Source organism: Phyllopteryx taeniolatus, chromosome 9 (genome assembly GCF_024500385.1).
Source record: "Phyllopteryx taeniolatus isolate TA_2022b chromosome 9, UOR_Ptae_1.2, whole genome shotgun sequence".
Classification (NCBI taxonomy): Eukaryota; Metazoa; Chordata; class Actinopteri; order Syngnathiformes; family Syngnathidae; genus Phyllopteryx; species Phyllopteryx taeniolatus.
In genome coordinates this window covers 21,228,295-21,250,990 of record NC_084510.1, presented here as the reverse complement: position 1 = coordinate 21,250,990, position 22,696 = coordinate 21,228,295, and the positions used below count along the sequence as shown (strand labels likewise).

The 22,696-nt window shown below is 39.4% G+C and overlaps 1 protein-coding gene across 6 annotated transcripts in view; it reads left to right on the top strand.

Annotated features, from left to right (window-relative positions):
* The window catches only part of atg7 (ATG7 autophagy related 7 homolog (S. cerevisiae)), a 54,936-nt gene that overhangs the window by 23,075 nt on the left and 9,165 nt on the right, over window positions 1-22,696 (top strand). For all 6 annotated transcript variants that reach the window (XR_009790027.1, XM_061783781.1, XM_061783782.1 and 3 more), the window contains one exon: window positions 3,022-3,144. Coding sequence is in view for 5 of the 6 variants with exons in the window: in XM_061783781.1 (XP_061639765.1) it covers window positions 3,022-3,144 (123 nt within the window). In the remaining variant the exon portion in view is untranslated. The remainder of the gene's footprint in view (window positions 1-3,021; window positions 3,145-22,696) is intronic.

The following is a 22,696-nucleotide window of genomic DNA, read 5'->3' as shown; positions in this document are numbered from 1 at the left end:
TCCCACCCACACATTTTCCCCTCCATGCTTTTGCCTTTGAGTCCACTTTTTTTTACTTCTATCCAGCCAATTTCACATCTCAATCAGCAGTTTCACATTTTTGGCTCTTTCCTGCTCTTTCTACAACCCAACCCCCACTTCCCCCCTCCATTTGTGTGTCCAATCAGCAGCCTGTTCACTCTAGTTTGTGTGTGTGTGTGTGTGTGTGTGTGTGTGTGTGAGTGTGTGTCTGCCTTTGTGTTCTGTCTGTGTGCGGCAGTCAGCTGTGTGCTGCCAGGTCACTATGGAAACAAAACAATTCAGCCCCTGTCTGGGCTGGAGCAGTTCCTGTAGAGTTGGGGCTTTTTCACTTTGTGTGTGTGTGTGTGTGTGCTTCCTTACTCTATCTGGGACCGCATGCCAATAAAACTACACGACGCAGGGTAAAACACCACTGAAGTGGATTTGTCTAAAATGGTGCCAGACGCCGCTTACTCCGAGCTACTTATGCTAACAGCACCAAATTTGATACCCCTATTATTAGAATTTGTTGGGTTTTTCCATGGTTAAGTTCATATTTTCTCCCTTTTCCACTACACAACGTGGCTCTACTGAGTTTGTATCGGCTAAATCAAGCACTATTTCAAGTACAGACATTCCAAGTATTTGGAGTCCATACCATATGTGTTTGGCATGAATAAAGCACTACTGGTTGCTAATTTGTCGATCGAGTTCGAACATTTGTGGACATGGCTTAAAATGACAAGTATAAACACGCATGCAATGGTGCCTTTCGAGTGACCTTACAATGTTTTCGAGATACATGCCGTTGTTCGGCCAATTTTTTTTAATGTTTATTTTTCCTTGACTAGCGAGCAAAAATTTGAGGTACAAGCACTGTATGGTGGGAGTGAACTCAACTCACTTCATAACAAGCAGCAGATTGGCAGATGCTGAAGAATTCTTTAAAAAAACAAAAAGAGACATGAAGCTTTTTATTGCCACTCTCAGTGGATTCAAGCTAGACATGAAACAGGAAAAAAAATAAACTTTTTGTATTTAAAACAACCACATAACTTCGCCTTTTGGTCAGATAGCTTAATGCTAACACGTGGTTAATGTCATAGACGGGCTAACAAACAGCATCAGTGTCTTTGGTGTTATAACCCTTGAAGCAGGGCATATTTTAATACAAATGATGGCAAAACACATGTAGACAAATAATATAATACAGGCATACATTATTTATCCTCTACGAAGAACAAGTAATACTGTGGCTTACTGAGGATTTATGTGTTTTACTGCCCCCAGGTGGCCAATAGCCATATATCAGAATGAGGAGCACAATGTACATTGAATTGAAACAGAAAATGTGGTAAAAACTGCTTCAATTCTTTATTCTATTATGGCTGTACTGTATTATAAAGTACAATATTTTTTAAAGTACAATATTAAGCAATGCTATTGTCCATCCATCCATTCTCTGAACCGCTTACCATCACTAGATGACAAATTTATTTATTTTTTTGGGTGCAGGCTAGAACAGATTAATGGCATTTCAATTCATTTCAATGGGGAAAGATGTCTTGTCCTAGGAATGTTTTGAGTTACAAGTGTGGTTACGGAACAAATGGATGATGCTCTGTATGCTGCAGTGTTGTACAGCACAGTCTCCATTTTGCTGCGACAGTTCGTTTACTCACTGCCCTCAGTTTCCTCTTGATTAAAATGTCTCGTGGAACATGCAGTCTCCATTTTGTTATCGTTCCTTTTATTCTGTCGTAATGATAAATGGAGGACATCAAATTGTAGCACAGGCCCTACTATATTTCCAAAAGATGACAAACATCAAAAGAGAGAGAGTGTCAAATTGCCTAGAAAATCCATTGAGTTCATTTTTGACTAATGAACTCATCACCCTGTACTTACAGTGTCTCGCACCACTTTGTTTATGGCCTTTTACTTCCTGTGTTCTTCTGAAATTGGCTAAGGCCTTAGTGGTTACTTAATGAGTCAGTGCATGGTTTGTGTGTGTGTGTGTGTGTGTGTGTTTTGAAAGCAAGTGACGAACGTGCCATGGAGAGCATGATATACATTAACGCGGGCAGTCAAAGCCACTGAGTCACTGGGAGGTGTTTACTCGCCGTCTACAAAAAATGATCAGACCATGGCAAACCCGCCAATCATGGGCCGCCGAACAGAAAATGTGACAGTAAACTGAGAGGAGAAAATCTCCAATTTAGGGGCTTAGCCACTGTTATCATTTAATAGACATGGCAGCTAAGAAGGTGTCTGGTCAGCAGGAAAACTTCCCATTTTGTTAAGTTGATAACTGAAATAGCAATGCTGCAAAGTGCAGGTACCATTTAAAGGGACTGATCTGTGATTAATCCTTATTTGACCCCCCGCCAACAAAAGCATCCACTTATAGTTTTCCATCACTAAAATAATGTATTCAGATAGTATTCTGTGCAGTATTTTATGTTAAACTAAGTAAAATACATTTCTGCATATATTAACAATCTGTAAATTGGACACATCGTGATTAATTTAAGAAAATGCCACACCTCAAACTGGTACTGGGTGACAAAAAGCCTTTATTTTATTTGGATTCCTGACAAATTATTATTTTCACATTTAGGTTTGTTTCCCCCTATAATGGTATCTAGTAACCTACAGATATAAGAGACAAAATTTGAGATACAATATAGGAAAAGAGTAGACAGTTCAATAAGCGCGAATAACGTCACATGCCCACCATTGTTGTTGTCTTTGAGCTACAATAATTACACTTAAAAAAACAGGGAATTCCTTTACATCCTTTTTTTTTTAACAATACAGTGCTATATATATATATATATATATATATATATATATATATATATATATAGTAAATAAAAACCAAACAAAAAAAATTGGTATATTTTTGGGGGGGCTGGAATGGATTAATTGCATTTCAATTCAATTGAACAAATCTCGTAAGCCAAGGTACCACTGTATTTATATTAATATTTACATTGTGCCTGTGTCTGTTTTGTCTAGGTCCTGGACCATTATGAAAAGGAAGGCTTCCACTTCCTGTCGAAGGTGTTTAACTCTTCACACTCCTTCCTGGAGGACCTTACAGGATTGACATTGTTACATCAGGAAACCCAGGCAGCAGAGGTAAAACACTGTGGCAAACTCTATTTTAAGTGGTCAATGCATCATTTTCATCCAATTTGCCATTTAGATCAGTTATATTTGGACTAAACAGAGGGGAGCAGGATCACTACTGAAAAAAGCAGTTGGAAGTAATTCATGTCCAAGCACTCAATTGGACACTGCAAATATAAAAAGCCTTTATTTATAGGGCTCAAAACATTTAAAAAACACCGAAGCGTATCGACCCTCCGGGCTTTATCAGGGTGTTGGTCTTAAGCTGGTTTTGCGACCTATGAATTTAGGCTTTTTAAATTTACAGTACCTGAGTGCACAGACCTATATTTGGATTAATATTTTCCAGAGTTCAAACTGTAGCTATCCTACGAAGTGGCGTCTTGAGATACAAATTTTCCGAGATATACGTTGTAATTCGGAATTTTTTATTTTTTTTGCTATGTAGTAGCAGTAAACTCAATTCAATTCGTCAAAATAGAGGCTTCAAATTGTTTAATGCCACTCCCAGTTGAAGTTTGCTGTCAAACTAAACATGAAACAAAGATAATTACACGTTGTATATTTAAAACAAACAAACTACGTTGCCTTAAGAACGGCCTCCGCTAACTTAATGCTAACATGTAACGGAATATCGCATTGACATGCTAACAGTTAGCATTGAGAGTTGCAGTTTTACAACCCATTAAGCAAAGGGTATTTGAACACAAATGGTGAAACAACATATGCATGCAGATATTTTTGATGACATTCTTTATGAAAAATTATTAATATGAAAAAAAATTACAAAATACAAATTAAGGCAACTTACTGATTAGTAGTCGAAGAAGAAGTCTATTCTTCTTCGTTTGGGTCTGCATGACTTTATTTTAGAGTATTAGCTCCCGGTGGCTAAGGCGGGCACCAGAAGGAGCAGCACAACCAAGTTAATTGCACCATCAAATCATGATGCACAAACTGTTTAATGCTTTATATTTTATTTATTTTTATGTTATTACTCTGTTTTTACAAAGTACAATATTATAGAGTGCATTTTTTCGTGATTAAAAAAAAACAAAAACAAAAATGTCTTTTTTTGGGGCCAGGGGGCAGAGATATAAGGATTTTGAGTTAAGATTGTGGTCATCACTTGTATCTCAAGGCACCACTGTACAAGTATCTTTATGGATATACTTGTTGCATTAATTTGGGGATGTTTTCCTAAAATTGGTCAGTTAAAATGAATGTGTTATTTTATTTATTGTGGACAATAAAATACAAATATTAGTAAAATGACATACATTTAACATTTTATTTATCTGATTAAATAGTTGTTAAACTAACTTAATGCTAACTTAAACTAATAATCACTTAGCTAACTTAATTATAATTAGTTATACATAATTAAAAAAAGAGTGAAATATTTTATTATAAAAAACTATTTTCCATGCACATTTTAACTTTTAATTGTTTTTTTTAACCTATAGTAATCTACAAATAACCTGCCTATCTGTCCATTTTAAAAATCCAATGTGGCACAAATGTTGGCTCAACCCTGGTATAGCGGTACCCTTTCTACACCCTCGGTGCATGTTTCAGGGAAAACCTTTCAAATATTTGTGACACTCCCTACTCCTGGGACCTTGCGCAAGATAACTGCCATAAGATGACAGCCAGCTTCAAGGGCATATATAGCTGCATTGCCTCACTCTGTTGTCGTGGCAACAACAACACGGTATATAGACGACCGTGGAAATGAGCGGTGTAAAGTTCCGAGAAACATCCCTGAATGCTCAGCCGTGGAATATGAATGTTTTTCCTCAAGACTCCCCTTCTGACATGAGACGCAGGGGGAGACTGAAATAGAGGGCTAGGGGGTGGGTTGGGATCAGGTCCTGCCAAGCTGTGGGAAAATCCCACGTACTTCCTCCCGGACTCTACTCATAACACGGAGACAGAGGAGTAGGAGGTAGAGTGAAAAGAGGAGGAAAAAGATAACACTAGATGAGAAAAAAAGAGGATGTTTTAAAGAACTTTTTTTCTCCTCCACCTTCTCTCCATCTGCTTCCATCTATCTCATGGCTGTTCTTATGAGAGAGTGCGTTAAAAGTCTCTGGCCTAATCTGGCTCTCTTCAATCAGAGTATGGAGCGATTGTTTTTCAGTGCTCAACCCACAAGCGCCGCAAGTCTTTCCGGTACACACACAGATTAGCCAAATTCGTGGAGCTTGAGAACAAGTTTTGCTTATTTTGATCCATTCCACTCAGGGCCCCAAACATTTGAATTTCCCCTGAAATGACATCTTATCTCATGCAAGACACACATGCCTACTGGATGGCCCATTTTTATTTTCATAATAATAACAATGTTTAAAAAAAAAAAAGTGGTCAAAATCCTGGTAAAAGCTTTTATTTCCATATACACAAATGTACTGGAAACACTGCACGTCTGAGTCCGAATTATAACATGATGAAACGTATTAAATGTTATACTTTTACAAAAAGTAAAGAGAGGGGAATATAACAAATTTTTGTTTTCCTGGCAGTCCCTGACGTAACACAGTAATGCCTTTAGATAAGATTGAGAGGATTTATGAGTTTTTCCAGATCCGAACCATCGTTTGGCCGATTCTTTTTGCTTTGATTTGCTAGGAAAATATTGAGATATGAGCTCTGTATGGTGGCAGTGAACTCAACTCAGTTCACAACAAGCAGCAGTTTGGCAGATAGTAAACTTTAAAAAAAGAGGCTTCAAGCTATTTAATGCCACTCCGAGATGAAGTTTACTGACAAACTAAACATTGAACAAAAACATTTACATGTGTATTTAAAACAACAACTTAGCTTTGCCTTAGAAAAGCCCACTTCGCTTATTGCTAACACTGAATGCAAAACGCCTTAGGTGGTCAGCTAACGTTACCAAGCTGTGAACTGCCACTCCGGCCCAGGCCCATTGCACAATTCCTTCTCACAATGCTGTGCAGTTGTGTAGCTGAAACAATCCCGGAGTACAGGGGGTTTGTTGGGTTTATTAGGGTCACGACATATGATATTTGGAGGTATATGAACTGTGCGCAACAAACTACTTTGCTCTTTTACCGCATTTACTTGCTGTTTTTAGATTAATGGCTGTGTTATTTGTACCAATATTTACTGTATGACTTTACAACTGCAAATTGGGATTACGTCACCACCATCTGTTGTAAACTGGGGACTCCGGTATACTTGAAGCTCTAAAGCTGAATGACCCCAATGCTATATACTGTAGACTTTGAGAACAGTTTTAGGTGTGAAAAAAAATAACACTTCGAAAGTTGCAGAAGTGGCGGCACTGGTCAGAGCGTCCGCCTCACAGTTCTGAGGACCGGGGTTCAATCCCCGGCCCCGCCTGTGTGGAGTTTGCATGTTCTCCCTGTGCCTGTGTGGGTTTTCTCCGGACACTCCAGTTTCCTCCCACATCCCAAAAACATGCATGGTAGGTGAATTGACAACTCTAAATTGCCCGTAGGTGTGAATGTGACTGCGAATGGCTGTTTTTTTTGTATGTGCCCTGCGATTGGCTGGCTAACCAGTCGTCCACCGTGCCGCATTACACCACTAAAGTTATCTAAATCAATGAAACTCTTACAATTGCCTAACTTTTTTTTTTACACTTGTATGAAAAGTATCAATGTTAGAAAATGAGGTGTGTGAGTAGCATCTGCAAGTTAAATCAGCCTAAAGAAGTCTTAGATTATATTTTTTACATTTGTATGAAAGGAGTGCTACAATATGGTTCATAAAATATTGCCTGTACAATTGGTAAAGGTTTTATAATGGCCAGAGTTTTAGACATTATTTCCTATAGGAATAAATTGTTTCGGAAGCCGAATGAATTGAGTGGCATCCCTTCCATGGATCCTTTGTATCTTAAAATAATTCTTAGTATGTGCTCTTATTTTCCCTAAAGCTGGGTAGTGTGAATGCATTGTGAGTGTGTGTGTGTGTAACGTGTCTAAACTAATGTACGTCATCAGAGGGCTGTAATATGCACTTAGGACCTATTTCGGGCGAATCGTAACCTGAGAAGTACTTTTCATGCGGTCACGGCAGGGTTTTTGGGGGAGTTCAAGTTTGGTTAAAGTTTAGACTGAACGCTAGTGTGTGCGTGTGTGCGTGTGTGTGTGTGTGTGTGTGTGTGTGTGTGTCAGTGTGAGTGAATGGCTCCTTTGTGAGAGGAGCCCTGTTGAGATTAGGTTAGGAGCGTTCAGTAGGATGGAAAATGTGTGCTGTGAATCTGGCGTCTGGCCAGTTAGGTGCGTGTATTTTCAAAACTAAAAAAACTAAACTTGTTGCATCATTCAGGTTTTAAAAAAAGGCGTGCTGTCTAAATTGGATTCGGCCTTTGAGTTCATAGTTTGATTTATAGTCACAGCCGTGCTATTGTTGGACTGCAGTGTTCGGCTGTAGCTGCCTATTAAAGCCAGTACGCTGACTTTTATATCGTGCGCTATCCTCAATTTGCCCTCGCAACCTTCTTGCTTTTCAAGCTTCTGTTGCCTTAGCTCAGCAGTAAATTACACACAGCTAAGAGTAATTCTAACATAATGCCACCTTACAGGCACATTCCATACCGGTACTGCAATTTAGTGTTGTGACTTGAGTCATACAGCTGCACAGGTCCAGGTTCCCATTTGGACCAGGATGCATGTTAATGTTGATGTTTTAAAGGTGTGTAATAACTTTCATCACAGGTTTAACTGATATCAAAGCTGTTTAAAACACACAGCAAAGACCCAAAATATTCATACCCTGGCCAAAATGATTAATCAAAGTATTTATTTGATGAATGGGTATCCTTTAGCTTGAAATAACACAGTAAAGTGTCCAAAGAAGAGTTATTCGTGACAAATATTTACTATTTTCCATTTTTATTTTTTTATTTTGTGTATTTTTGCCCAATAAAGTTCAATGTCCAAAATGCTTCATACCCTATACCCCGAGAAAAAAACAAGTAGGCCGATACAAATGTAACCGTGAGGACTTAGCTAGCCTTGTTAGCATATTGGGGTAATGTTAGCATTTCTGTTAACAAGCTAACAACATAATCGCATTTATTTTACAGATAATATACATATTGCTTACTTTCGAGCAGACAAAGTTGTGCTTGTTGATTTTTGACTGGTTCAACTAACTTTGCGGTTGACCACACTTCATCCGGATGAACTGGTTTGAAAATAGAACAAAACGGGTGAAAAAAACAATTTCTCTTCAACCTCCACAAGTGTCGGACCTCTGTTCTGTGCTGTGCTGTAATTGGCTAATCGGCATTTGCTTTTTTTTTGTCCACAAGTATGGTACCTCTAAAGGTGGGGGAAAAAAAAGGCTCAATACTTCTCTACAAGGCCACATGTTTGAGGGCCCAAGTGCTTAAATTTAGCTGTGTTCCTAAATCCAGTATTGGAACTACCGTAATTTGTCGTGTATAATACACATTTATCCCCCGCAAAAAATTGTCAAAAGGCAAAGTGCGTATTATACATAGGAATAGGGGAAAATTAAAAAGCTTTCACAGTTTATAAATGCATGCCGCCATCTAGAGGTTATGAAAAAGCTGTACGCTTTCGTTCCAATGTCACCACCACCTAGAGGTTATGAGAAAGGTGTACACTTTCATTCTAATATGCCGCCACCAAGAAGTTACAAAAAAGGTGTAGCCTACACTTTCATTCCAATATGAAAGGGGTACGTATGACTGCATATACCTGTATGTACAGTTGTGCTCATAAGTTTACATACCCTGGCAGAATTTGTGACATTGTTTTTTTTAAATATGACTGAACAACAACCATAATTAATTTCTTTATGGTTATGTTTTGTTTTAAGATAATGATTTTCTGAAATGCTTGACATAGTAATTTGAATTCCATTAAAATAAAACTAAATGTGTTTTGCCTAGCCCTTCATGTTTTCTTTAAATAATTGTACCCATCTTACAAATTCTGCCTGGGTAATCAAACGTATGGGCACAACTGTGTGTTTTCTCATTTACTAAATAAAAGTAATGCTGTGAATTTAAAAATAAGAACAAGTAAATAAGTATTAATAATAAGTATTACATGTTCAAATAAAGTGCTTAACTTCAGAATAGTTCTTTGAAAAAATACTTTGTTTTGATATGGGTAGAAGCAAAATCATGCATTGTAAAAATGCATTATACATGGGTAGAAGGGTTTTCCAGAATTGTTAGGTCAACTTTGGGGGTGCGCATTATACACGAGAAATTACGGTACATGTTATGCATACTGTATGTACGAGCCATTGATGTATGGATCATTTGGTATGAGTAACTTTGTCCTTCATCAGGAAGATAAGTCCTTCACTTTGTTATATATTCCTGTGGTCATTTCGAGTGAGTTTTTTTTTTTTTTCTTTTTTTTTTTTTTTTGGGAATAACTCTCTGTCTGTTTATGCGCGTGGCTTCCCCAACTAGAAGATGTGACCAACTGACCCTCACAATACAAAGAACCTTTTTCTGCACCCACCTACGGCAAGTGGCTCTGCCAGAAAGTCACAAGACAGAGTGGCCATGTTGACATCTGAGAAGACGGTCTCACTTGTCACTCTCAGTTTTGTCTGCTGATGTGAATTCACTCTAGCCTCCTTTTGAATACAGTCATCGTTTCTTCTTCAGATGAGGTGGTTAACGATCAGGACAATGATCACGTGACAGTTGGTCAGTAATTTAAATTGTAACCCTGCAGTACTCAAGCAAAATTTGACCAATCATGGTACCAATTTATTCGCTTTTCATTACACTATTGTCTAATGTCGCTCTTGATACATTATCAGTACAGCTGGATCATTTATGAATATTCATATCATGGAAATTTGTAATATTGTCTCTATTTCCTCCGCTCCATTAAAAACATACAATAATGTATGTTGACATTGTGAAAGGTGTATTTTTAATATAATTTAATTAGTTTTGTAAGTGAATGAGACAAACTAGCTTTGCTTGTACTTCAACGGTTGACAATTTATTAATTCTGGTGCCATGTTTTGCATTAAGGCTTGAAGTACTTTTACAACTTTCCCACAACCATGCTCTTGTCCAATCTTCCTTTGGGCAGGTTGCTAAAAATAAACTTGACATCCCTCAATGCATGTTGTTATCGGTTTGCCAGCACTACGACACTGGGAAAAGTTCTGTCACTCAAAGTGCTGAAATAAGAAAGTGATTTTTCTAACTAGTGTATTAATTTCCTCCAAAGTTCCCTTGTACAGTTGTATAACAACAATTATTGGCTGTCATTTTGTTCTTTTCAATGAAAGTTGCATCACTTTCTGCGCCACAGTTTTTCATCATATCTAAGGTCATCTCCAGATGTGTTTGTGTGTGGTTGTTTGATAACAGTGTGCCACAAAATCAGCAACTTGCGCCATTTGCTAATGTCCCCAAAGAGGAGGAGGCGTAGCAGCAGAACACCGGGCCCACCAACGCTCACACCAGTGTCAGCTCTCTGACGTAAAAACACGAGCGCTGACGATACAGTCGGTTTAGTTTTGTTGGCCTTCAGTGCTCTCTGGCCCTTCTCTTCCAGTCTCTCTCGTTGTCTCTCTCTAGCCCACATAAACACACCGACGCAAACACACACTCACACAGTGGCGTCAGACAGGCCCCATGTATGTCAGAGCTTTATCCAAACACAGCTACGGTTGCTACATGCAGCAATTATTACCAGATGGACTCCGAGAAAACACATAAGGGCTGCCTTTTCATTAGAAGCCTTCACACGCACGCACGCGCAAGTGCACACACTTAGTTCTTAGTTTTGAATTTCAAATTTTGTCCTCGGATGGTCCTGACTCTTGTGTAGCAACGTGAAAACCTCAATATAAGAAGCAGCTCTCAGAATGATGCAGTGCAGTTTTTTTTTTTTTTTGCTACTGCAAACTACCTCTCTGACCGTGTCCATCAAAACCGAACATTACAGTAATCACCAGTGACTGAGCCTTGCCACAGAGAAAGAGAGAGAGAGAGAGAGTAATTGACACCCCCCGAAAACTGTTTATAATTGCCTGTATTAAGTTTACACTGTAGCTACACCACAAACAAATGACCCCCTAAAGACTTTATCATTACAAACCTAATTTACATTATCCTTAAAATAAATGGCTTACAAATAATTTGATTTAGAAAAAAATACAAAATCTGTGAAGACCTTCCATAACTTCCACCAACAACCCAGGCTAAACTTAGCTCCTCCCCAACATACAAAGCTCATTTCAGGTGTGATGTATCGCTTTAATATACTTCCTTGTCACCAATTACCTCTCTTGGTATCTTAAGGACGTTTCAGAAAGAGCACAAAATTGTGAATAGCTGGGGATAGATTTCAATGAAGAAACCGCGAATCTGTCAATTTGTGAACTGCGAAAATGCGTTGGATTACTGTCTTACCTTTTGTCAAAGCAGATTTCTGGATTGTGTCCTTAGTTTGTGCAGGGGTACGTCTTTTTGTGGCTGTGTCTGTGTCCAGTTGTCAATTCGACCTCTATCTACTCGCGCGGGAAGCTAATGTAGCATACTACAATACTTCATTTATATAGAGCTTTCACAACAGCCGCAACTGTGACAAAGCACTGTACAGAACATTTATAATGATAATAATAATAATAATACAATCATAAATATCCAAACAAAATTGTCTTCCTCAATCGAAATAAACCACAGCTTCCTTCACATTGACAATTCACAGACAGAAGGTGCAGTGTTTTATTCCCTCTTGGTGCACATTGTTTGAAGCTGTTTTTTTTTTCTTTTCGTGTTTCATTTCAAACATTGTTGAATTTCTTTCCTGTTTAAACAAAAATGAGCACTTATGTTTTTTTGTGTTTGGTTTCAATGTGAACCAAACAGTGAACTTAAAACCAAGGTATGTACTAAACCATGATTTTCGGCGTACTGTTACGCACTATTTAATTGTTAATGATTTATTTGCAGCGACTTGGAAGTTTCTCTTTATACATGACCCACTTTTGTATTTCTGTATATTACCGACAAGCATAGCATGCATGCCATCGTCATCCGGTATCACCGCTTTTAAGCATGCGTGTATTTCTGTGACATGCTCGTATGCAAACGATGCCGTGCCCGCCACGCTAATAATAAATGCTCGCAGGGAATGCTTGTCTGCTATGCGCAGACATATTTCACCTCCCATCCTTCCTTTCTTTTCATCGATTCTGCATTCAGTACTAAACATAGTGTGCCTAAAGCTCCTCCGTCATCCACACACTAAATTCAGCAAAGTTATGTCAGTCAGCGCTTGACTTATAACCTGCCTCACTAACCTTTTCCAATCCCATCCTGCTCGAAGGTTACTGTCCTTCAGAGGTTGTATTTTTATCTGCAGCTAGATTCCCCTTTGCTCGATCCTTCAACTCCTGGGCATTCAACGCATATAATGGAGGCCATTGTCGAGAGTGTAATTGTATTCCTTTTCTTCCTTGATGGCTGGTGTATTGAATTCCAGCAAGCTTTCCAGTAACGCAACAATTTCCAAGATGAGAAGAAAGTCCATTGCATCATTATTGACACCATAAAACATTTTAGAATTTGAGTCAGAATCTTGAGATTTTCAATGAAATTTCTTCGCTTTTTGGAAAAGACAAATTATTCTAACAGCTTCACGATCACTTGATAGTACACTGACCTTTGCTTTGGAGAAGGACAGTTGCCATTGCCATAGCCCTGGTTTATTATTAATATTGATGGACCAGCCTAAATTCATCGTATAACGTGTTAGCGAGGGTTGGACATTGGACTAAATTTACTTGATTGTCTACATGGAAGTTATTGCTAGATTAATAAATTTTTGGGAAAATATTACTTTTAGATGTCATATAATCCAATCAAATTAATAATTCCTTTCATCAACTCATATAAATATATAATCTGTGTCAAGGCTTTGGTAAACAACGGTGTCATCATTCCTCAGAGTCCCTCCTTCCCCATTATAAAGTGCCTTTCGAGGTATGCAATGCTAAAAATTTGGGCCTCACTGAGCTATTTGCATTTGAAGGCTGCAAACATCCAGTGGTTATTATTATCACTGTCTAATAAAGTATGTAGATCCCCTTGTAATTTTTCAAAAATTCAGTTCCTGAAGCCAGTTTCAATTAGCAAGTCTGTCACAAGTAGATTCTCAAAAACCCATGCCGGCAAATACACAGGACATCTGCCATTTTGATTTGAAGTTGTCATTTTGGGGTACCGGTAATTTTGGTCATTTGCAGGGGTCTTTCAAAGGCTAATTTGTCCTCCAGATTTTGTTACCAAATTCAAAATACATACAAGAAAGAAGGATGATGATGAATTGCGAATTACTGCAGAGCGATATGTCCTTAAAGTAAACTCAACACAAAATCTGATTTTCATTGTTTTTAATAGATTTTGTCACCTTTCCTTATAGATAAAGCAAATGACAGTGATATTCGTTTTTTTTCTGTTTAATTTCTCCAAAGAAGTTTTTAAACAGTTTTTTCCAAAAAACAAATTCGAAGCCTTAACCTACAGTACATGGAGACAGAATGTGAAAATAAATGTTTCCTCTTGGAAATATGTCCTTTTTATCAAAACATATACAAAACATGATACTAAGTTCATTAAGATTTTAAATGTTCAACAATTTAATATCATAAAATGAGCTGTAAAATTTCGTGGTTCGGTTGATCAGTACAATATGTCTATTGTCGAAGAGTAACGCCGCACCACCTCAAGCTCTAGTAACGCCGCACCACCTCAAGCTCTTTCAGGGCTTTTCTCAAGTACAGTTGTACAGGTGAGGCAAGGTGACCGTGGTAAAAAATGTGCGCCTAGGAAGAGCATACCTCGGGTCAAATGTTTCGATAAATCACTGCTTTTGCGACATAGAAATGGGCACCATGTCTTTGACAATGATCAGTGCAATTGACTGATTGCTTCTACTTGACACCTTTCTTTTTATATGGAAAACAATGGGAAATGATTCTGCTCATGTTGTCTCTTTCTTAGCAGGAATTTAACACGCTAGTCGCATTCCTGAAAAAAAAGATGCTAAAATTGCTAAGTTGCAACACTGACTCCGCTTATGTTAACTAGTGCTTCTTTTCGTAGCCATGTTGTTAGTGTAAACGATGGCTGTCTCTATCGAATCTTTTCAGACTCGAATATCCTATAGATATTTCGTCGAGTAATCGATGTCCCCCCCCCATTTTTTCTTTTTAAAGTTTTTTTACTACTAACATGCATTTCATTCTCATTTATGAGGGCTGTACTTCTGTCCTTAAACTGCATATGTTGGTACTGAGTGTATGGTATGAACTCTGTACAGAATTTGAGACTTTGCTAAACGGTTAGCATTCGCGATTAGTATTAGTGTGCTAGCGATGACCATTTTAGGTAAAAAACCAAAAAAAACATTCAGCCCACTCATACATCGTTATCTGTACATTAAACATCTAATAGTGTCTTAAAAATCATTTACAGATGCTCCTCTGTCATTTTTGACAATGCTTTTCCACGGGCCCAAAAGTGTATCCATCTGCAAAGAATGTCCATACGGTGAACAGACAGTGGCTAAATGGTTCCGGGCATTGCTAATATGCTTTTATTCATTCTTTTTATTGCCTCAAGGCAGAAATTTTTGCGTCGACCAATTTTTGCTGAGTTAGTTGATGTATTTTTTATTTAATTTTTTCTGCCCCCCTCTTTGCCCCACAGCCCTCGTGTAAACAGTGCATGTCAACAGGGACGCTTTTTTAAACTACAGCAGAAGATAAAACAACAGATTAAAAAGAAAAATCATAACTAGTAGGCGTTAAGACAAAGATGTTTTCAGCCAACTTCATTGCTGTTCCGTATATTATTAATAAAACCGCCCATAGGGTTGGTGTCATGAAGGAGTGCGGGTGGAGGGCAGAGGGGACGCAGTGGCACCCACACCAGCTGTTCACTCGCCTAAATGGGCTCATACAGAATTACCAATCATCAATCATAGGGGGGTTATTTTCATAAACAGGACCCTTAAAGCCATCTTTCCCCCCCACATCTACAAGGAAAGTATGCATCCTATACACTGCTCCTGCTTCCCGGCGCCAGGAAGCCCAGTGAGATGTCGTCTTGTGGCCTGGCAGCTGGCTGAAGTCACGTACAGACAAGTCAAACAGACACACAGATGGACGACTAGGCCCACTTTGCATCCCTGTTCAGCACCAACTCTTCCTTGTCTTTGCCGTCTTATCACCACTATTCCCATGATGCATTTTTAGAATGTGGTTTTACTTCTAAATGGCTGTACATCTTTCGTGAAGGGCCTGTATTTTAATTACTTCAGCCAAGGATGTTTTTATCACAGTTTGTTTTTTTAGCAAGTGTACGTTAACCTTTTTAATACCATAAAAGCCAGGAATTTTCTGCCCTATTCCTGGGTCACTGTTCTGTGAGAGCAACAACAGCACGGTATGGAGGGTTGCAGTCAACCTGCAAATTTACTCATGTTTGAGTTGGAGTTATAGGCATTTTTTTTTTTTTGCCATGCGTGCCAGAAGGTCTTTGTACATAGTGTCAACATGTCCTTTCACATTGCCTGTAAAAGCCTCATTTTTACTGGCATTTTACCCAGGTCGCTTTTGTGTGTAAACTGCACTGAGACAGAATTGGAAGTCAAAGTCGACCGATGTATTATGTTAAAATACAGTTGATGATCGAGAAAGAAGAAGTTTGGAGTAGGCTTCAGTATAAGAACTGAGAAGTGATGGGAAAACATTGGTTGTGATGTGTAGTGTATGCCAGATTTTGTCTCTCAGGTAATCCCCTCTTGGTGATCTGATGCACACGCGCGCACACACACACACACACACACACACACTGGCCACAATGCCGACTCTTAATCTCTTTCCTCGGGCACTGTTCTGTCCAGCACATGGAGGACAGCGATAGCATCGAGCCCTAGGAAAATGGCAATGAAGAACACACACACACACATGCAGCACGTTTCACAGACCTAAACAGAGACAAAGGGATACACATCTTTGGCATAATTTCCTTGACCTAATTTATCTCTGAAAAAAGACCAGCACATTATTTATTGTTTGAAATGAAGTTTGTAGATGTTTCAAAAGATCTTTTAACTCTTAATATGACTGTTCGAAAGTAAAAGTAAAAAGCAATATACGTGATTGTGATTCATTGAACTTAAAAAGGAGAAAACTTCAGGTAGGAGTGACCCGACTTATGAGTTCGTCAACATACAAGCCATTATTCGGCCATTTTTTATTATTATTATTTTTATTTTATTTTTTTGCTTTGACTTGCGAGCCCAAACTTACGACATGAGCGCTGTATGGTGGCAGTCAACTCAACTCACTTCACAAAAAGCAGCAGTTTGGCAGACAACAATTCGTCCCAAAAAATAAAGAGGCTTCAAGCTTTTTAATGCCACTCCCAGTTAGTTTACTGTCAAACTAAACATAAAACAGAGAATTACAAATTGTGTATTTAAAATGACCGCTTAACTTTGCTTTAAAGTCTGCCAGTTTAATGCTACCACATAATGTAAAATGCAATAGAAGGGCTAAGGAATAGTATCAATGTAGCGGTTTTATAATGATTTAACGAATATTTGAACACATAAAGACATACAATACAACAATAGTCACAGACATTCAAGTCATTTAAAGTAGCTGAGGGAAACCTTTCTGCATGACTGAATTATACTGCTAAGTAGCACACACCTGAATGAGTCGCAATGAATTAATCATTATGCACAAACTGTTTGATTCTTTGTAATCCATTAATTTATGTTACTAATTGCTATATATTTTTATGAAGTACAATGTGCAATTTTCTTCAAAAACACATTGCAAAAATGTTTTTTTGGAGGTGAGATTACAACAGATTAATGGTATTTCATTAGGGAATGGTGATTTGAGATATGAGTGTTTTGAGTTGCGATCGTTGTCACAGAATGAATTCAACTTTCTTAGGGCACCACCCTATGAGCAAAAGGATGGAACTGGTGAGTGCATAATTTTCCATATAATACTTAAATGAATTTGAAAGCAAAATTTGAAGCAATATCTAACTGTTTCTGATGCAGTGCCGCCCCGTCTGCATAATGCCGCAAGTGCAGTTAAAGAAGACCCCTAACTAGTGCAACTCTGGTCAGATAATAACAGTTTCCATGATGCCAGGGGTTTTAGAGCCAGCGATTGCCCGGAATTGGATGGAGGTGGCTGCCTCCAAGTTTCATATGCAGGAAAAAACATGCATATTTTTTGTTCTTCAAAATGGTGGTTGAACTCCAAATTGTATAAGCTTTTAGTGCATTTGATTGTTGCGTTTCCACTGTAACTACTTTTAAAACAAACATGGTGTCTTCCCAGAAGTTTTTCAAAGGCACCTCACACTGTGACCATATCGGTTTATGTCATCTTCAATTTCCATAATTTCCACTTTAGACATCATTAACTGTTGAGTTACAATATCCACCTGTGTTGTATTGTTAGCAAACTTGTGCTTTCTTTTTAACTCTTTTCACCCTGATTCAGAATACTCGGGTGGTGAGTGATCATTGAAGTCTCAATGAGTGATTAGCTGTGTGTGTTTTCCCAAACAATCTCAAATTATGTTTGATCGGTCTTAAAATAGTGGCACAAAAGGTCTTTGTAGTGGAAGACTGGCTGCTGGTTTGCTCTTCATCATCCGCGGTTTACCAGGAACCTTGGGACAGTGTGTAGCCTATGTGTGTCATGGCCTGTAAGCTTCATTAAAGCTTTGGTTCTCTTGAAGGCCTCAAGTCTTTTACAACAACACGCTAACGCAAAAGCTCTCTGGATTTTATAATTATCAGTTTTGTCGTGCGTGTTTGTGTTTTTTGTGGGGGGTGCCCTTTCAGCCATTACTCATCTGACCACACATCATTTGGCTTTGAGTCATGTCTCTAATTAAACATAGGGCAGGTCTCAACTGGCAACACTTGCACACATGCCGTTTCTGAAGTTGTTATTGCCATTTGGTTCCCTGCACATATATTGTCCAACCACAGCACAGTAGAGATGGCTTTAACATAATAATTAAAAATGCCATTCAGTAGAGTACAGACCTCCACCAAGGTTAACATGCAATACCAAATTGTGCACCTTCATATACTGTATTTACGTTTTCCTTTTTTGTATCAGGACAAAAATAGTTTATAGTTGTTCGCACATTAATGACTTAACCAGTGAACCCATTTAAACTCCGTTCTTAACCAAAATAGCAGCATTGTTGAATTAAAGTGCAAAGTCTTCCTATCTTCCCTGCTCAGTATTGAAGATGATTTTGCGGTATGTGGAGACTGGCTTTATTGAGAATTAGAATTTCAGTAGAATGACGGTTGGTTGCTCAAAACTGTTGTGTGCGTCCATGTTTTTTATTAGTTCTGCCTAGTCTGTAGTTCCTTACCATTTGTTCCACTTCTATTTTAAACTTCAGACTTGTGAGTTTAATTTGTTCCGTGACCATGCTGCTAACTCAAATCACCCGTATCTCAAATCAACGTTCCCCTTTGAAATGGATAGAGAATGCCACTAATCCATTTAATCCTCCCCAAAAATGTTTTAACCTTTTTAATAAGAAAAATAGAACTCTACAGTGTTGTACTTAATAAAAATGTAATGACATAATTTAAGAGAAAGTAAATGTGAATTAAGAAAAAAAATCATGATTTCCTGCTTCTATTCAATGGACATTGTGCTGCTCCTTAACCCGTCAATGGCTTTTCCCATTATATGTCAGCATTAAGCTTACAGTGGCTTGACTAAAGCTCACTTGTAGGCTATGTTAATTTTTTGCTTGCAAGACAAAGCGCAAAATTGGCCAAGCAACAGCTCATATTTTGAAAAATGTGGGGTACTCGTAAGTCATTTAGTTTGTAACTAGCGTGTGAAAATTGTGACATTGGTGAATGTGACTCAGAAAATGTGTTGATAACCTTCAAGCGTACAGGAAGTGTGTCAGAGAATTTACCGGAGGAGTGAGGGCCTGATAGACGGACAGGAAGAGGGAAATGGGAACAGGCAGATTACGAGGTCTGACAATAAAGAAACAGGATTGGTAGCCATACCCTCGATTCAATGCCAGTTGTGGCTGTGACAATGTTGCACAACATCTCGCCTCGGTTCTGCTATATGATGTTGACCTTTCTTGATGTGTGCTTCTTTTTTCGGGTTTGTGTGTAACACACGACTGTGAGGCAACTGGTTGGTCCACAACTCTTGGAGCATTTGTGCCGTCGCATAGTCTCGCATAGAGGTTTGGCACACTGAGTGCCTGTGAGTCCTTGCAGTGTTTAAAAAAAATTCTGAAAAGGAGTAGAGTGAGAGCATGACAGCAGCGTGCTACACAACAGCCTCGAAAAGAAGCACATAGTGGGAGTGTACTGAGCGTGCCAGCATTGTACTACACAAAAGCCTGAAAAAGAAGCACAGAGCGAAAGCATGACAATGAGTGACAGCATCGTTCTGTACAAAACCTTGAAAAAGAAGCACACAGTGAGAACATGACGAAATGTGACAGAAGCATGCTTACACAAAACCTTGAAAAAGAAGCACATAGTTCAAGTGTGACACCCTGGAAACAAAGCACATACTGAGAGCGTGACAAAGTATGAAAGTAATGTGCTACACAAAAGTAGAAGGGGCACAAATTGAGAGTGTACAAAGCAGGCCACTGCTAACCTTTTAAATAAGGCCTGAAAAGGAGAGCGTGGCAAAATGTGACAACAGGGTGCTACATTAAAGCCTGGAAAAGAAGGACAGAGTAAGAGTGAGACAGTTGTGGGCTCATCCAAAAGCTTGAAAAAGAAGCGCACCGTGAGAGCATGGCAAAATGTGCCAGCAGCCTGCTTCGCAACAGCCTGAAAAAGATCCAGAGTGAGAGTGTGACAAAACATGATGGGAGCATGCTATGCAAAAGCCCTGAGAAGAAGGACAGTGTAAAAGCATGACTGCATTGTGCTACGCGAAACCCTGAAAAAGAAGCACAGAATCAAAAGTCAACAATATTATCGAAGAATAGTGGCAAGTGTTTCAAATCTGTGACATCAGCCATTAGCTGATGGTCATTGTGTCGCAGTAATGTTTCTTTGGCCCAGTACACACTTATGATAATTGGGCTGTTTTTGTCCCGATGTTGCCTCTTCCTCGCCAAAGACGACAAACGCCAGGCTAGTTTTATGTTTTGTAAGATTATCCTGTGGTCTGAGGTGTGTTCACAGTGAATTTGTCCTGATAATAGCGTGTGAAACGGGTCGGGGCCGACATTCTTAAATATGAAACGTGTTCAATATTTACAACCAAAAATCTGTGTGTGGGGAAAGTTGACTACTCCTGAGTCATGACTCCATGAATTAGGGCTGCACCTGTACGATATTGGGGGGAAATGCCATCTAGATTTATTTTAATTTTTTTACCGGGCAATATACATTGCGATATCAAAAAATACAGCAGGGAAACATAAAACAAGTACACGTTTGTTTTTCCCTCGCTCATACATTGTTTTAACAGTTTATAACAGCTTCAGTGTAAAAGACACCATGTTCAGTTGAGCACAGAGATATACTGAGGTATACCTGTATTTCATTTTACTGTAGTGAGCAGGTTGATAGTGCTGCATAAGCCGGCACGGTGGGCGACTGATTAGCACATCTGCCTCACAGTTCTGAGGTCCGGGGTTCAATCCCTGACCCCGCCTGTGTGGAGTTCGCATGTTCTCCCCGTGCCTGGGTGGGTTTTCTCTGCGCACTCCGGTTTCCTCCCACATCCCAGAAACAGGCGTGGTAGATTGATTGAAGACTCTAAATTGGCCGTCGGTCTGAATGTGAGTGCGAATGGTTGTTTGTTTTTCTGTGCCCTGCGATTGGCTGGCGACCGGTTCAGGGTATACCCCGCCTCCCGCCTGAAGATAGCTGGGATAGGCTCCAGCAGCCCGCGACCCGCGTGAGGTTAAGCGGTAAAGAAGTTGGATGGATATAGTATGTATCTTTTTTCAATCACACGTGATCTCACAAAACCGAAGATCACTTCAACATACGCGCTGATGTTTCCCCGAGTGTTCCTGAACGTTGCCGGAGACTTGCAAAATGGTGATGTTTTCAAAAAACGACGTGCTTTGGAAAATACTTCTTGCCGTCTGAGGGACCCACTTTTCTACATAAAGCAACATCGGATAAGACATTTTTATTTTCATATACGGTTGCTTCCGTATTCGTCAGTCTTGGGTGCTGCCTTGATTGGCTACATTCTGTTCCACGTAACCATTCTCAGTGTCATGACTCAAGAGAAGTCGGCATTTCCCACACACATGAAGGGTTTTAGTCATAAATACTGCGTTCGTTATTTAAGATTGTCTGGCCTGACCTGTTTCGGACCCTAAAATCGGGATGAATCCACTCTTGACACAAATCAAGCCTAAGGATAATCCTTCAAGCCATAAGACTGTCTGACGTTTGACGTGCTTGGTCGGAAGGGGCAATATCGGCACAAAAACTGCCCGATTGTCTTTGTGTACCTGGCCTTAGAGGACTAGTTTGTAGATTGGCAGCAAACAGAATCTTTTTGTGTGGTGTTCCGTGTTGAGATTATCAGAGCACACCACACACAGTACGACTAAAACTGTTAAATGACATTTTCTTTTATCTTTATGTAGGGTTTGTAACAGATAAAAATGTTTAAAGATTTGAAAAATCCTTGTGTGTACCAGGCCTTACTGTCACCCTTGGTAGGGACAGGAAAAAGCGGAGAAAAATCTACATTTAGGAGTCAGGTTGTCTCAGAGCGAGGCCACCATTGACCCCAAGAGAGAGCAAAACATTTCAGGGAAAGTGCGGTGGAGGAAAAGAAATGTGGGTCTGGGGGGGAGTTGTCTGTCAGAGTCCCAGGAGAAACAACAGGACTCAGCTGTTGCTCCACAGGCCACCACACCCGGCTGAGAGCCACTCGGTTTGTTGTTGTAGCTGGCCGTTATAACTCTTGAGAGACCAGCCAAGGTGGGGAGTGGGGGAGGACTCAAGGTAGAAAATAGACAAAAAGAGCAAATGTGCGCAAATGAGACGAGCACTTTTTGTCTTTGCTCTGCGATGATGAGGTTCAGATCGGAGCTTTGGGCTGTGAGTGCAGGTGCTTTGTTGGATTAACCCGAGTTTATGAAAACACGGGCAGGGGAGAAAGGGAGGGAGGGAGGAAGAGAGGAAAAGGGGGGTTGTTGATGGGGCTACGTGACTTTGCTGGGACTGGCTTATGAGGACTGTTCCCAGCAAAAAAGTCCTCTAATACCTCACCACTTTCCCTCTTGTATCACCATGGAGGACGCCAGCCACCCTTTACCAATACCCCCTTAACATTCCATAATATGTAAGCATATTAATCCCCAGCTAAAAATAACTACATCCTCACAGACCAGCACCATAGCACAACTTCTCAGGTCATCATTGTTCAGAGAGTGTTGTATATAAATTCTAATGAAAATTCCAGAGGATTTCTGGCAGCATACATTACGGTCATTCATTTGGACTGTAGT